Source organism: Littorina saxatilis, linkage group LG9 (genome assembly GCF_037325665.1).
Source record: "Littorina saxatilis isolate snail1 linkage group LG9, US_GU_Lsax_2.0, whole genome shotgun sequence".
Lineage (NCBI taxonomy): Eukaryota > Metazoa > Mollusca > Gastropoda > Littorinimorpha > Littorinidae > Littorina > Littorina saxatilis.
The window spans coordinates 17,354,204-17,370,081 of record NC_090253.1 but is presented as its reverse complement, the minus strand read 5'-3'; the positions used below and the strand labels follow the sequence as shown (position 1 = coordinate 17,370,081).

The following is a 15,878-nucleotide window of genomic DNA, read 5'->3' as shown; positions in this document are numbered from 1 at the left end:
CAAACAAATACACATCTTCTCAGCTGAAGTTGTCATTTTCTGCACATCTCAAAAAGAAATTGGAATTATGTAAGCTCTTCACATCCAGCAGTCAAAGGCACCATATTCTGTCCTAGTGTTTCTAATTGCACACATACATAAACATTTTACACACTTTCATCAGTTATTTCTATCATGGATCATCATGGATGGATAGATAAAACCATATGTATCGATTGACCATTGGATTTCCCTTCTTTGAGCCATGTGACGTCGGAGTCCAACAAAAACTCAGAAAGAGTGCATGTTTGTGCAGCGTTCAATTGTAAAAAATAAAAGGAATTCTCACAAAAATCAATCGATCCATAAATGTTATTGGTATTGTTGACCAAAATATGACATTTTACCCAGATCTCGACAGTCATTGTTCACCGCGACCGCTAGTGCGGTCTCGGAAGAACACTGACTGTTTCGATCTGGGTAAAAATGTCATATCTTGGTCCACAATACAAATAACGTACAATAAAAATAATTATCAAACTTTTAACAGTCTCATCCATTTAAACACTTCACTACTTAATTTCTATCTCTGCACATATATATAGGCCTTTGGCACAACTATTGGATTGATCATTCATCACAGGCACAAATTGCTATCAGTTTTCCCAACTCATAAAGCAGAATCATTCTTTCACTGGTGTCTGTCAAAATTACTGTACACATTTAACAACAAACATGCACTTTTGCCTCACAAAAAAATTCCTTTGCTTGAAAAATTGTCATGTTTACATTTATTAGTGATCATACTTTTTCTAAAAAAAATCACATTCACTGTACAAAAGCAAAACGATGAAAAGAGTATGAAAACATTTGATTTGAATATTCTGACTAGCTTTGTCTTTACTCAAAATGCCCTCATACAATTGAAATATCACAGTTATGGATTCCGCATATCAAATGAACAAAATGCTTGCACCAAACAGCTGCTTCCAACACTGGGTAGCAGACACTCCAGCAACAAAGACTTGAGGACATGCACATGTACCTCCACACATACACATCAAAATGTAAAATATGTACAAAACAACTTGAAGACAGCATGGCGGTCATACATTTCAATAAAACACACTCTATAAATTCTGATACATCTAAAAAATAATAATAATTGGAAAGCAATGCCAATAACAGGAGCATTATGTATCCTAAAAACCAAGGATTATATGTGTACAACTTGGCACACATATATATATATATACACAACTTGGTTCCATGGCAACTAAATACATTTTGTATTCGAGACAAACATGTAAAGAAACTGGAATCTTTCTCATGAAGATTTACTCCTGACTTTTTAGTTTCATGGAGTTACCTCTAATCCAACAGTTCATAAAATTAAATGAAGTTCCATCAAAATTCAAATTTGAAATCCTCAGAATCTATAATAGCTCTAAAGCACGCCACTGAAAATTGATCACCAAATTTAAAAAAAAAGAAGTCTTGTGGTACATGTAGCATCAAATGCTTTACCAAATCCTTGGTAATACAAGACAAAGAGAGTGCTTTTCAAGACAGCTTATCATGACACTTCTTTATGCTTGTGTGGATTCACCAAAACCCTCTCTCTCTGTCTCTCTCACACACACACATACACACACAGAAAATTGTGTGGCAGCTACAAATGCTTCGTCAAGTTCTGAGACATAAAAGATCGAGAGAGTACTTTGATGACAGCTTAATTATTATGACACTTCTTTTTGCTATTGAGGATACACACAAAAATATTTCACACACACTAACACAGTATTTCATAAACATTCAGCAAAACTGCAGCCGGTGTCTTGTGCATTAAATCCATAAGCTGACCTGACCTTCATTCAATCATGTCTTACGCAGTAATCAGACAATATTTACAAAGTATTGATCAGTCATTACATTCCCTCATTCAGACAATATGCCTTTGTAAGCATCATTACGAACCCTCATGCAAACAATATGCCCATGTAAGCATAACGTTCCCTCATTCAGATATGCCCATGTAAGCATCATTATGTTCCAGTTATTCAAATAATATGCCCCTGTAAGCATCATTACGTTCCAGTCATTCAAATAATATGCCCATGTAAGCATCATTATGTTCCAGTCATTCAAATAATATGCCCCTGTAAGCATCATTATGTTCCAGTCATTCAAATAATATGCCCATGTAAGCATCATTATGTTCCAGTTATTCAAATAATATGCCCATGTAAGCATCATTATGTTCCAGTTATTCAAATAATATGCCCCTGTAAGCATCATTACGTTCCAGTCATTCAAATAATATGCCCATGTAACATTGTTAGCATCACTGTAGTCCCTCATGCAAACAAGTAATGCCCATTTAAGCATAATTCCCTCATTCAGACAATATGCCCATTAAAGCATTACATTCCCTCATTCTGACAATATGCCCATGTAAGCATCATTAATTCCCTCATTCAGACAATACGCCTATGTAAGCATTATAACATTCCCTCATTCAGACAATATGCCTATGTAAGCATTATAACTTTCCCTCATTCAAACAATATGTCTATGTAAGCATTACATTCCCTCATTCAGACAATATGCCTATGTAAGCATCATTACAGTCCCTCATTCAGACAATATGCCTATGTAAGCATCATTACAGTCCCTCATTCAGACAAATCACACACAGTATTGCTCAGTCAGTCACTACAGTCCCACATTCAACACCAAGCCTTGCTAAATCCTCAGGGTATAAAGTCCTGCAAGAACTCCTCCACATTCAACACCAAGCCTTGCTAAATCCTCAGGGTATAAAGTCCTGCAAGAACTCCTCCACAGCCCACACCAAGCCTTGCTAAATCCTCAGGGTACGAAGTCCTCCACATTCAACACAAGGCCTTGCTAAATCCTCAGGGTATGTAGTCCTGCAAGAACTCCTCCAGACGGCCGTCCTTTCCGCCGCAGAACTTGCGGAAGTCGGCCAGCATCTTGTCCTGGAACTCCTCGCTGCCCGTGTTGCCGGAGCGCCACCTCTTGGAGGACATGAAGTTCCATGACCACAGGAAGCCCACGCGGTGGTGCTGCTCGTGCTTCATGTTGGAATGCTGGCGAGCGATGTAGTCCTTGTGAAGGTCTGACGACGACCGCTTGCCCAGATAAGCGGCAGACGCGGTGGGCGAAGGGGGGTACTTGAGCTGCACCACAGGCGGGAGAGGATACTTCGGGGCCGGAGCGGGGGGAGGGGGAGGGAGAGGGGAAGACTTGACTTCCGGGACGAGAACGAACATGCCGACTGTGCAGTGGACGTACTGATGCTTGTAGTCATTGGCGTCTAGATCTGCCGCGTTTCTGGTCATGGAGGTACGCGGAACCTGTGTGTTGGGCTGGACCACACTGCACCGTACAAATCCAAACCTGCACACAGATGGAGACACATGTCTTAAATGAAATTTGTTTAATTACAGAGCTAGTGTCACACAAATTGATGACCCCACAAATTAAGGTAGTATATTAACACCCATGGACTACTTTCAGTTATGGATCCTTCAATTTGAAACCTGTTTAAATATGTGCTCTCTACAGAAGGCATTCTGCTCAAGACAAACAACATTATTCATAGATGTTTTTGTTGTTGAAGCTATGTTAAAACGGCAATGTTCTGAAACAAAAAGTGCTTCAAGACTTCTTGGGTCTTAAGTAGTGACATCAGAATGCGAATAAATAAATTAAGCAAAAGCATTACTGGAGACATCGCTTTGAAGTAATTTGACTGAAAGGTCCAGCCCATCCATAACTACCTCAAATCAATCAATCAATCAATGACGCTTATATCGCGCATATTCCGTGGGTACAGTTCTAGGCGCTCTGCAGTGATGCCGTGTGAGATGAAATTTTATACGGCCAGTAATTGCAGCCATTTCGGCGCATATTTACCTTTCACGGCCTATTATTCCAAGTCACACGGGTATACTTCGGGGCCGGAGCGGGGGGAGGGGGAGGGAGAGGGGAAGACTTGACTTCCGGGACGAGAACGAACATGCCGACTGTGCAGTGGACGTACTGATGCATTCACTTACATGTCAACCCTTATGATTTGCACGTAAGTCTTACGTTTTTTCCATGTTTTTCCAGTTGTGTGTCGTAAGACCACAATCTTACGTTTTTTCCATGTTTTTCCAGTTGTGTGTCGTAAGACCACAATCTTACGTTTTTTCTCAAGCTCGCAAAAATCTTATGTTTTTCCCCCTCAAAATCGCATTATTTAATACATGTCAACCTCTATCACACACTTACCATAGTAAAAGCCTCTTCACACCATAAGACAGGACCAAACACCACCAAAATTGCATTAAAATTATGTTTCTGCGAGTCCGTTTGCTTTCGTTTTCGGATCTGCGTTCCGCATGATTCTCAAATGGATCACTTCTAGTTTCAACTGTCTAATATAACAAGGGAGATAACTGAAATGCTTACGAGTAACAGGCGCTCAAAAATGGCTTTCTTTCTTTATTTTCAAATTTTAGAAATAAATTTTCATTTAATTAATACTTACCCAACTCACAAATAGCAATTAACTCTAGTTCAGTGCTGGTAACGCTGTACGCGTCCCCTTGGTAACAAGGAAGGCGCCTCTAAAAAAAGAGTGACAGAGACCCGTAAGGGTGTCAAAGCCAGCCCGGAAACGAGGCCCCTTCCGTATGCGTGCGCATAAGCCGCCATCTTATCATTCGAAACGAAGCCCAACTCACTCTTTTTTAGACCCCAGTACCAACCACAGCGGGGAGGTGGGAGGGAATAAACGTTGTGAGTTGGGTAAGTATTAATTAAATGAAAATTTATTTCTAAAATTTGAAATTAAATTACATCCTTTACCCAACTCACAAATAGCAGATTGCTACTGTAGGTGGCGGGACTTACCAAAATTCAATGAAGAATGACTTGTCCTGCGGCTACCATGGCAGGTAGCGCAAAACTGCCATCCTGACGCAGAGAGGAGATGTCCCTGAGGTAATAGTTCACGAAAACATCCTCAGATCTCCAATAGGCTGCCTCCAAAACTTCGGCCAAGCGGCCTGAACGGAGCACAGCCACCGAGGAGGCCCACGCCCTAGCCTCATGAGTCCTTGCTGAAGTCATGGGAAGAACAGCCCTAACTTCGCCAGACTGAATATGCCACCAGGCGTAAGCATGCCTGATCAAAGTGGAGACCCACTTGGTTAAAGTCACTTTCGCGATGTCTTTACTCCTTGCCGTATTAAGCGAAATGAAAAGCAATTTTTGACTTTCAGAACGAATGGACTGAGTTCGAGACAGGTAACTGCTAAGCGTTCTAACCGGACAGTTAACGATGTCTGGGTCTCCAGGAGCAAGAATGTTGCTCAAGGCAGGAATGTTAATGACAGGCGAAATATGGCCCGGTTTCTGATTTTTAGCTAAAAACTCTGGCCTGAATTTGAGCGAAATAGAACCATCTTTTCCGGTTGAGATATCCTTAGCTAAGCCGGAAAAGGCATGAACTTCACTACCTCTACGAGATGTAGCAAGCAAAGTAAGAAAAACTGCCTTGCGCGTCAGATTAACCAAACTGGCTGAATGAATAGGTTCGAACTCGTTAGAAGCCAAGTAACGCAAAACAAGTAACAAATCCCAGGCAGGGAGAGGAGATTTCTCGCGCGCGGCCTTAAGAGAGGCACCCTTAATAACGCTGGAGATGACCCCATCAAGAGAAATCTTATGACCCAGTTGACGTAACGTTGAAGAAATAGCGGACCTTCGCACACGAAGGGAAGATGCTGACCCCCCCTGCCCTGCTAGCCAAGCCAAATGATTGGCTACCTGCATAGATCTAGGTGCCAAGGGCTTAACTCTGTTCAGCTCACACCATTTAACCCAGGAGGCCCAGTGAGACGAGTAGACCGAACTGGTCGACTTCCTATGAGCATGATTCACAAAGTCTACCGTGGCCGAAGAGGCCCCTGCCTTAAGCAAAGAGCTTCTGACAGTATCCAACCGTGAAGGTTTAACGCCTGAGGGTTCTCGTGATGAATGCCTGACCTGGGTTGCAAGAGTTCTCCCTTTCTTACTGCGATGGGGATAGGCGGTCGAACCGCCAGTCGCAGCAAGTCCGAGAACCAGTGCTGGCTTGGCCAAAATGGGGCAACCAGAACCAGCGCTGGTCTCTCCAAGTCGACCTTCCTGAGAACTTTGCCCAACAGACAAAACGGAGGGAAGGCGTAAGCTGTCAGATTGGACCAGTCCATTTCCAGAGCGTTCACGCCCCACGCCAGAGGATCCGGGAAGGGGGAAACAAACAGAGGAAGCCTCGCTGAATAACGAGTCGCAAACAAGTCGATTTGCGGCTTCTGTATCTGTACCCAAAGTCGGTGCAGGGACTGATGAGACAGGGTCCACTCTGAATGGACCACCTTGTCCCCCCTGCTCAGTGCGTCCGCCAGGACGTTCAAGCTTCCCTTCAGAAAGATGGCTGACAGCAGAATGTGATGCGAAACGCACCACTTTAGAATGAGGCACGCCCTGTCTGAGAGACTGCGGGATCTCGTTCCGCCCTGCCTGTTCACATAAGCCGCAACTGTCATGTTGTCGGTGTGCAGTCTGACATGACTGTTCTGAACGAAAGGCAGAAAAGCTTGGAGCGCCAACGAAACAGCCTCCAACTCCAGCGCGTTGATGTGACGTGAAGGTTGAGACAAGTCCCACACCCCCGACGCCACATGCTCCCCCAGGTGAGCTCCCCACCCCATCAGAGAAGCATCGGTGAAAAGCTCGTTCTCTGGAGACGGGCAAACTATCGGAACTCCCTGTAAAACCCAGGGGAGGAGCCAGACCTGCGTGGTCTCGAAAAACCAGGTCTCCAGCGAAACCTGAGTGTCCCAACCCTGGGTTGACTGATCCCACCGAGACTGAAGGGCAGCCTGAAAAGGCCTTTTGTGCACCCTGCCCAGTGGGATAAGAGTAGCCATAGACTCCATCTGGCCAAGTACCGATGTCAAAACCCGTACACTGGCCAGATTCTCTCCGTGAAGCGCACGAAGCAAGTCTTGAAGCTTGGACACCCTCTTCTGAGACGGGCGGACAGTCCAACTGAGAGTGTCGAACTCCATCCCTAAGTAAGTGAAATTCTGTGATGGAATCAGTTCCGACTTGCCCAGGTTTACGGAGAATCCGAGCTGAGCGGCCTGCCTGAGGACCTTGCGAGTATGAACATGGCACAGATCCCTGTCCTGATTGAGGATCAGCCAGTCGTCCAAGTAGGCTCGCAGACGAATGCCCTCCTTTCTCAGCAGAGTGCAAAGTTGTCGCACCACGATGGTGAAGATCCATGGTGCGAGAGAAAGGCCAAACGGGAGAGCCCTGAACTGATATGCCTTTTCGCCCCAGCGGAAGCGCAACCACTTTCTGTCTGTTACATGCATCAAGACATGAAAGTATGCATCTGTGAGGTCCACTGAGGTCGCCCAATCGCCTGGGCGAAGTGCCTCTCGCACAGAGGTCGGCGTCTCCATAGTGAACTTCACAGTTCGGAGATACTTGTTCAGAGTAGATAGATCCAGCACCGGTCTCCAAGCCCCCGAGGCTTTTGGCACAACGAAAAGTCTGCCGTAAAACCCCGGGGACCGAAGGTCCAATACCTCCTCTATCGCCCCTTTCAAAAGAAGGGCTGAAACCTCTCCTTGAACTGCGGCTCTCGCCTCTGGATCTCTTGGAGGTTTGCATGGCGGGATTATCCTGGTCAGAGGTGCTTTTTCTCCTGACCAGAGAAGTCGGAACCCCGAACGAACTATCCCAGTAACCCACTTGCTGTCCACCAGCTGCAGCCAGGAAGTGAGGGCCCTGGACGGGCCGCCCGCTACAACCAGTGCGGGGGCTACCGGGATAGCCTGCTCGGGGGAGCTTCATTGGGGGTGAGGCTTACGCCCCGACCCCCTAGAGGCGCCAAAAGATTGGCCCCTCTTCGGGTACGGAGCACCGCGACCCCTACTCGAAGAAGCAAAGGATTGTTTGTGAGTCTTGCCACCACCAGACGAAGCAGTCTGAGGCTTGTGACTGCGTGTGTGGTTTGTTCTGGGGCTTCGAAAACCCGTGAGAAGCGAGACGGGCTATAGCTAGGTCCCTAGCGTCCTGGGTCTCCCTCTGCAGCGCATCAAGAGATGCCTGACCCAACAGGGACCCTTCCGAGAAAGGAGAAACCTTTAAACTCTCAATCGTGGATTTGTTGGTAATCCTAGAACCTGTCAAGAACGCTGTCCTTCTTGAATGCACGGCATGCGCATAAAGGTTAGCAGAGATCACCATCTGTTCTCTAGTGACCTTCGCCAGCGTGGCAACCTTGTCCTTTTCAACGGACAAAATGGCGGACGAAGTTTTGTCAACAACTTTCGGACATTTATCAATCCCCGACCCAGAAGAAGAAGCGGCCTTTCCAGCACTCTCCCTTCTAGAAGAAGACTTAGACGAAGCTAAACTAGCAGTAGGAGAAGTAGTAGCCGAAGCCTGTCTCGAACTAGTCTTAGGCTTGACGCTATCCGCCATGGTAAAGCAAACTCACGAAAAAATATTTCTTCAAGAAAATTTCATAAGTTCACAAACATGCGACAATATGTCGCCAAAGTTACAAAAACAAGAAATCTCTCACCCAATAACGGCAAGGATGCAGACCCAGCTAGGCGGCAGACCAAGGGGTAGAAGCCAAAGTCAGAAGACCAAGCAACAAGACTGAAAACAGTCGGCGTACAGTAAAGCGACCAGTCCTGTTGGGCGCTGAGTTGAGAATGATAAGATGGCGGCTTATGCGCACGCATACGGAAGGGGCCTCGTTTCCGGGCTGGCTTTGACACCCTTACGGGTCTCTGTCACTCTTTTTTTAGAGGCGCCTTCCTTGTTACCAAGGGGACGCGTACAGCGTTACCAGCACTGAACTAGAGTTAATTGCTATTTGTGAGTTGGGTAAAGGATGTAATTTAATTGGTGTTTAACGTCGTTTTCAACCACGAAGGTTATATCGCGACGGCTCAAAAATGGCATCTACAGCAAGTTCAGGTCAGCCAAAGAAGAAACCCAAGGTATACCATGGGAGATATTTAGTGGAGTGGGAGGGGGCGACACAATTCAAAGGATTCATCAAGGCTTCACCAGAAGGGCACGGGTATGCCTATTGTATTCCGTGTGTGAAGTCTGTGACAGTTACTGCGTCCGGAAAATTCGATTTGGAGCGCCATTTCCAATCATTTACATGGAACACTCTCAATCTACGATTTCTTATGGTTTTTAGTCCTGTCTTATGGTGTGATGAGGCTTTTACTATGGTAAGTGTGTCATATAAGTTGACATGTATGCATTCATCATGAAGCATAATGGTGCAACAACAAAAACATGAAATTCAGACAGTTGACCATACAAACCTTTTTAGAATGGCATCTTGAATCATCAGCAGTCTCTCTTGCTTTGCATCCTCTGCGCAGCCTTCAGGGAAAAGACAAAAAAGTTTCAGTCGTGGTTTACTTCACATTACCCTGGTTATATCTTCGAAAGTCTACTTTGGGAACTTTACGGTATATAATTCTATCTCTTATATACTGTCGACCCTACACTTACAAGTGTTAACTCATTGTCTCCCAGGCACGGATATATCCGTGGCCACTCATATGGCTCTATCTCACCTGATACCGATATATCCGTACCCACTCATATGGCTCTATCTCACCTGATACCGATATATCCGTACACACAGTCACTTCAGTCGCTTCCTGTAACGTCGATCTAACGCCTGCATTCCTGCGTGTTGTTACACAGTTTCTACACAGTTACTACAATTCTGAGTGACCTGCTGCAGCACAGCTGGTCTCGGCTAAAAAAAACTTGGTTAACATAGGTGGGGTAGAAAGTGTTTAGCAAGGGCACACTAAACAATAACTGCCATTCACAATCATCAAAGATATTGGGAGATAGAATATGATACTGCAATTGTGTGTGTGTGTGTGTGTGTTGGTGTGTGTGTGTGTGTGTGTGTGTTGGTGTGTGTGTGTGTTGGTGTGTGTGTGTGTGTGTGTGTGTGTGTGTGTGTGTGTTGGTGTGTTTGTGCATGTGTGCACGCATGAGCGTGAGTGCGTTTGTTGTACATTGTTGTGAGCTCATATGACAAGGTTGATTAATAAGCCTTCATTATTATTCATATGGAACAATTATTCATATGGCACAATGAATCTGGGACAGAAATCCACTGACCACTGAACGCTCTGTCCTCCAGACCCAGCAAGAGGGAGATGAAGATGGGGCCTCGCAGGGGATCAGAGTTGATGCATTCCGGCAGAGCAAAGGGGTCCACTGGCACAGGGATCAGGTGAAAGCCATTGGTTGTGGCTTTCCGAGCGAAGCTGTAGATCTGCACAAGTCAACAGGCACAAGATAAATTAGGCTACTGATAGTAGATCAACAACAAAAATGTGGACACTGCATCTTGCAAAAGGAACAATACCATAATGCAGTTCTCTCTCTGCCTTGCTTTTGAGCAAATGTGTGTAAAGGCAGTTTCAGAACTCACTCATTCACCCTACATTACGAACCTTAGATTAACCGTCAGGATATAGCTCAGTTGGTAGCGCGCTGGATTTGTATTCAGTTGGCCGCTGTCAGCGTGAGTTCGATCCCAGGTTCGGCAGAAATTTATTTCACAGAGTCAACTTTGTGTGCAGACTCTCTTCGGTGTCCGAACCTCCCCCTGTGTACACTACATTGTGTGTGCACGTTAAAGATCCCACGATTGACAAAAGGGTCTCTCCTGGCAAAATTGCTTAGGCACAGTTAATAATTGTCTACCTATACCCGTGTGACTTGGAATAATAGGCCGTGAAAGGTAAATATGCGCCGAAATGGCTGCAATCTACTGGCCGTATAAAATTTCATCTCACACGGCATCACTGCAGAGCGCCTAGAACTGTACCCACGAAATATGCGCGATATAAGACTCATTGATTGATTGATTGATTGATTGAAGCAGACGTTCTACTGCTCATGGCAAGGATGCAGGTGATGATTTGACAAGAAAAGGCTGGCACCTCTCGGTAAGGCGCTCAGGTGCAACATGACGGCTGCATAGGTTGCTCTCTTGCTGTCTGTCCATAAATGACTCTTTTTCAAGTCCAGACTCAAATTTAACTATGGACCACTCACCTGCTTGCCTCCCTCAGAGCAAGCTATCTCACCTTGCTTACCTAATACAACAAGAGGCGAAGCCTTTAAGGCTCACGTAAGAAATCGACAAACAGTAACACAAACTCAATCACTCCGTCACACATACACACACACAGTAAGCATAGGTGACACGGTGCAGGAGTGTGAGACACTAGATCTAGATCTGTCTGTCTGTAGCCTACTTACGGGGACACAACTGCCAGATGGCCAGATTGACACTGCGCTTTTGACAGCGCTTCCTCGCGCAGACACTGGAAACACGCTGTGCAGATTAACCTGTAGGAAATCTCCTTTGGTATCTTCTTTATCTATTTTTCTGGAGCTACGAAACCGAACAATGTGAAATCATGAGTCGTCTTCTCCGAATCGGCGAACTGCAGCTCGGTGATAACTTTATCTATACCACAATCCTTCACGCGATCTGACCTAACCTTGACCCCTGACCTGGTCTACATACCACACACGACACAAACCAGTCCGCTGTTTTTACCCCCCCAAAACCCCCCACCACCCGTTTTCTTTGGATACACACTTTAACTACATACGTGCCGACAAAATATTGATCATTGCTTCAATACTTTGAAGCTGTTGCTTGAATAATAACCAGGTAAAATTAGTATTTCGGTGTTCAGTCAAATGTTAAAGTTTCTACCACAGACATACATACATACGCACGCACGCACGCACGCACGCACAGACAGACAAAAGTTAGCATCGCAAGGCTACACTTACGTGAGCCAAAAACAGTAATAACGCAACTGACAGAGCAGAAAATGACCAATAATGTGCAACCCCCCTTTTAAGACATGACCCCCCCCCCCCCCCCCCCTCCTCAATTTAAGACCCCCTCCCATTGTAACACCTCGTTTTCTCACATGTTCTGTTCACAGCCTCTGTAAATGTATCCCCATTGTAAGACCTCCTTTTCTCAGATTTTGAAGGGGCGCTGTGGCGGGGTGGTAAGACGTTGGCCTCTTAATCGGAAGGTCGAGGGTTCGAATCCCGGTCGCGGCCGCCTGGTGGGTTAAGTGTGGAGATTTGTACGATCTCCCAGGTCAACTTATGAGCAGACCTGCTAGTGGCTTATCCCCCTTCGTGTGTACACGCAAGCACAAGACCAAGTGCGCACGTAAAAGATCCTGTAATCCATGTCAGAGTTCGGTGGGTTATAGAAACACGAAAATATCCAACATGCTTCCTCCGAAATCGGCGTATGGCTGCCTTAATGGCGGGGTAAAAACGGTCATACACGTAAAATTCCACTCGTGCAAAAAACACGAGTGTACGTGGGAGTTTCAGCCCACGAACGCAGAAGAAGAAGAAGAAGAAGGGGTGTTTCACTGTACTGACCATATCCCCCAGGAGGGAGCCGGTGGCCACCATCCACTGTATCTGCAGCTCAAAGGCACAGAGAGGGCTGTAGTAGGCGTTGTAGCGGGCCGTCGCCCATTCCTGCCGCTCGCTCTTCCCGCTGGGGTTGACGTCCACGTTGACGTACTTATGCTGCAGGGTGGCTGCAAGAATCATTAGCTTGTGAAACGATCATTCACAACACTTCTGTTGGTACTTCCAGACCAAGTCCAAATGCATCAGAACACAGAAGTATAAACAGAGATTAGCGCACACAACAGCCTGGAGACATTCACGCACACACACACCTCTTTTGTTAACACAAGATATCGGAAATTTTTATGGCCAGAAACCCAATCAAAACAACGTCTTCATTAATTTCTAGTTGTCATTCAAACACACACTCACATAAATGCTGAAAACATTGTGAAAACACAATATCACCACTGTTTTAAGAGGATAAGAAACATGTTATCAGTATCAGGTCAGGATTCTTTCTTTATTTGGTGTTTAAGGTCGTTTTCAACCACGAAGGTTATATCGCGACGAGGGAAAGGGGGGAGATGGGATAGGGGAAAGGGGGGAGATGGGATAGAGCCACTTGTTAAGTGTTTCTTGTTCACAAAAGCACTAATCAAAAAATTGCTCCAGGGGCTTGCAACGTAGTACAATATATGACCTTACTGGGAGAATGCAAGTTTCCAGCACAAAGGACTAAACATTTCTTACATACTGCTTGACTAAAATCTTTACAAACATTGACTATATTCTATACAAGAACCACTTAACAAGGGTAATAAGTGAAGAATTTTATGGGTGAGAAAAGGAAAGTAAAAGGACTTGGGGGAGGCAGAAATAAAGAAACAAGAAAAAGATCCCAATTAGGTTCACGGCATCGAGAGTGATGCGACCTTCTCTCAGAAGTTAGTAGAGAAGGCTCCCCCATCCACCACCCGGGGGACGCGCCTCTACGCCAATTAGGGGGCGCGAGGATCAGGTCAGGATTACATGTACGTACTTCAAAACTGAACTATAAATGTTTATTATGAATATACTGATTCTCCCTATTCAAATTTTTTTCTAATTGCTTAATAATCCTTCACTGTTAGCTAACTGTTATCAGCAGAAGTCAGTTCATCAGAACGGGGGGTCAACAGCATGAGGGGTTCGGTTAGTTGAGGTTCAGCAACGGGCGCTGTGGCGGGGTGGTAAGACGTCGGCGTCTTAATCGGAAGGTTGAGGGTTCGAATCCCGGCCGCGGCCACCTGGTGGGTTAAGTGTGGAGATTTTTCCGATCTCCCAGGTCAACTTATGTGCAAACCTGCTAGTGGCTTATCCCCCTTCGTGTGTACACGCAAGCACAAGACCAAGTGCGCACGGAAAAGATTCTGTAATCCATGTCAGAGTTCGGTGGGTTATAGAAACACGAAAATACCCAGCATGTTTCCTCCGAAATCGGCTTTTGGCTGCCTTAATGGCGGGGTAAAAACGGTCATACACGTAAAATTCCACTCGTGCAAAAACACAAGTGTACGTGGGAGTTTCAGCCCACGAACGCCGAAGAAGAAGAAGAAGTTGAGGTTGAGCAGGCAGAAAAAAGCCTAGCTGTTCCAGGAAAGTAATACCTTGGTTAAAATGATGTTTTAGTAAGGCAGCGCTTAGAAACTCAGATGCTTGTATCCTTGAGAGGAGCAGCAGTGGCAATATTTGTGTTTAAAGCACTTAGCAGTCAGAGCCAAAATTATACACATTCAAGGATGTGGAAGTAAGCTTGCACACACTCTCTCTCTCTCTCTCTGTCTGTCTGTCTGTCTGTCTGTCTGTCTGTCTGTCTGTCTGTCTGTCTGTCTGTCTGTCTGTCTGTCTGTCTGTCTGTCTGTCTGTCTGTCTGTCTGTCTGTCTGGTCTGGTCTGGTCTGATCTGGTCTGGTCTGGTCTGTCTCTCTGGTCTGGTCTGGTCTGGTCTGGTCTGGTCTGGTCTCTCTCTCTGGTCTGGTCTCTCTCTCTGGTCTGGTCTCTCTCTCTCTCTCTCTCTCTCTCTCTCTCTCTCTCTCTCTCTCGTGGATATTTAGGGTATAATTAATGATGAAAGCATAATTAGTTAGTATTATTTATGGTTTATTAGTAAATCTTGTGTATTTGAACAGGGAAAGCAGAATCACAGAAAGTTGATGTTCATGAAGAAAGAACACAAAAAGTACAATCAACCTTGTGATATAATACACATAATTCAACGAATATCATGCTTTGATGTAAAACCTTTTGAACAGAAAACATTACCAAGTAGACTCAAATGAACAATCAAAGGAAGGAAATAATTTCCAATGAAGTCTGACTAAAACGCAGCACAAATCGAGTTTAAATCAAAATAAAGGTTAAAATAAACTGACAATGCTTAGGCCAAAAAAAAAAATAGGTGTGGTTACGGTAACATAGCCAAAAAAATTAGGGTAGGTAGGTAGGCAATCACTTTTTTTTTGTTTTAAACTTTTTTTTCTAATGTGTACAAATTAAACCTACTTGACAGGGAAATAAGTGTGCGACACGGGCGCTTTCGCTTTCATTGCGTTTTTTGCACTCTTTTTTTTTTTTTTTTTTTGACAAATGTAATAAAAAGTTACAGGATCGGCCCCTAAAAATAGGGTAGGTCGGGTTACCGTAACCACACCTATTTTTTTTTTAGGCCTTATATACCATGCATTCGCATTAAATCAGACAGGAAAGGAGCAGGTACACTTTAAATAAATTGTCTGTTATATATGATGCTGTACTTTTTGTTTCAACAGCAAAAAGGTGATTTCCGAACATCATCTAGACTGGAATACGATAGATTCACATGTTTTGAAAGAACTCGGTCAAGTTTGTAATTAGATTGTGGAAGAGTTTCCCTTTTCTCTTGTTTCAATAGAAACACTGAGGCAAGCCTAAAATGTCACATGTAGCAAATGCTTAAGTGTTTCTGTGGAAAAGCAAGGAAAGACAAGAGAATTTAGCAACTCGAGTAAACAAACCATAACAAGAGGCGAAGCCTTCAAGGCTCACGTAAGAAATCGACAAACAGTAACACAAACTCAATCACTCCGTCACACATACACACACACACACACACAGTAAGCATAGGTGACACTGTGCAAGAAAGCGAGACACTAGATCTAGATCTGTCTGTCTGCATGTAGCCTACTTACAGGGACACGACTGCCAACTAGTCTCGGCCCGCTCAAAATAACAATGACCGAGACTTTCAGTAATTCCTTCGCGTGACGTCTAACCCTCTTACGTCATAATGTGACGTCTTCAAATGACGAAATGCTAAAGTTTCTACCACAGACATAC

General features: G+C 44.8%; 1 protein-coding gene across 2 annotated transcripts in view; it reads right to left on the bottom strand.

Annotated features, from left to right (window-relative positions):
- Positions 1 to 16: 16 nt before the first annotated feature.
- LOC138975477 (GATOR complex protein Iml1-like) overlaps positions 17 to 15,878 on the bottom strand; it is an 89,820-nt gene continuing 73,958 nt past the window's right edge. For both annotated transcript variants that reach the window (XM_070348170.1, XM_070348171.1), the window contains 4 exons: positions 12,547 to 12,710; positions 10,231 to 10,387; positions 9,408 to 9,468; positions 17 to 3,402 (listed from right to left, as the gene is read on the bottom strand). In XM_070348170.1, the coding sequence (XP_070204271.1) occupies positions 2,898 to 3,402; positions 9,408 to 9,468; positions 10,231 to 10,387; positions 12,547 to 12,710 (887 nt within the window). In that variant the 3' untranslated portion in view covers positions 17 to 2,897. The remainder of the gene's footprint in view (positions 3,403 to 9,407; positions 9,469 to 10,230; positions 10,388 to 12,546; positions 12,711 to 15,878) is intronic.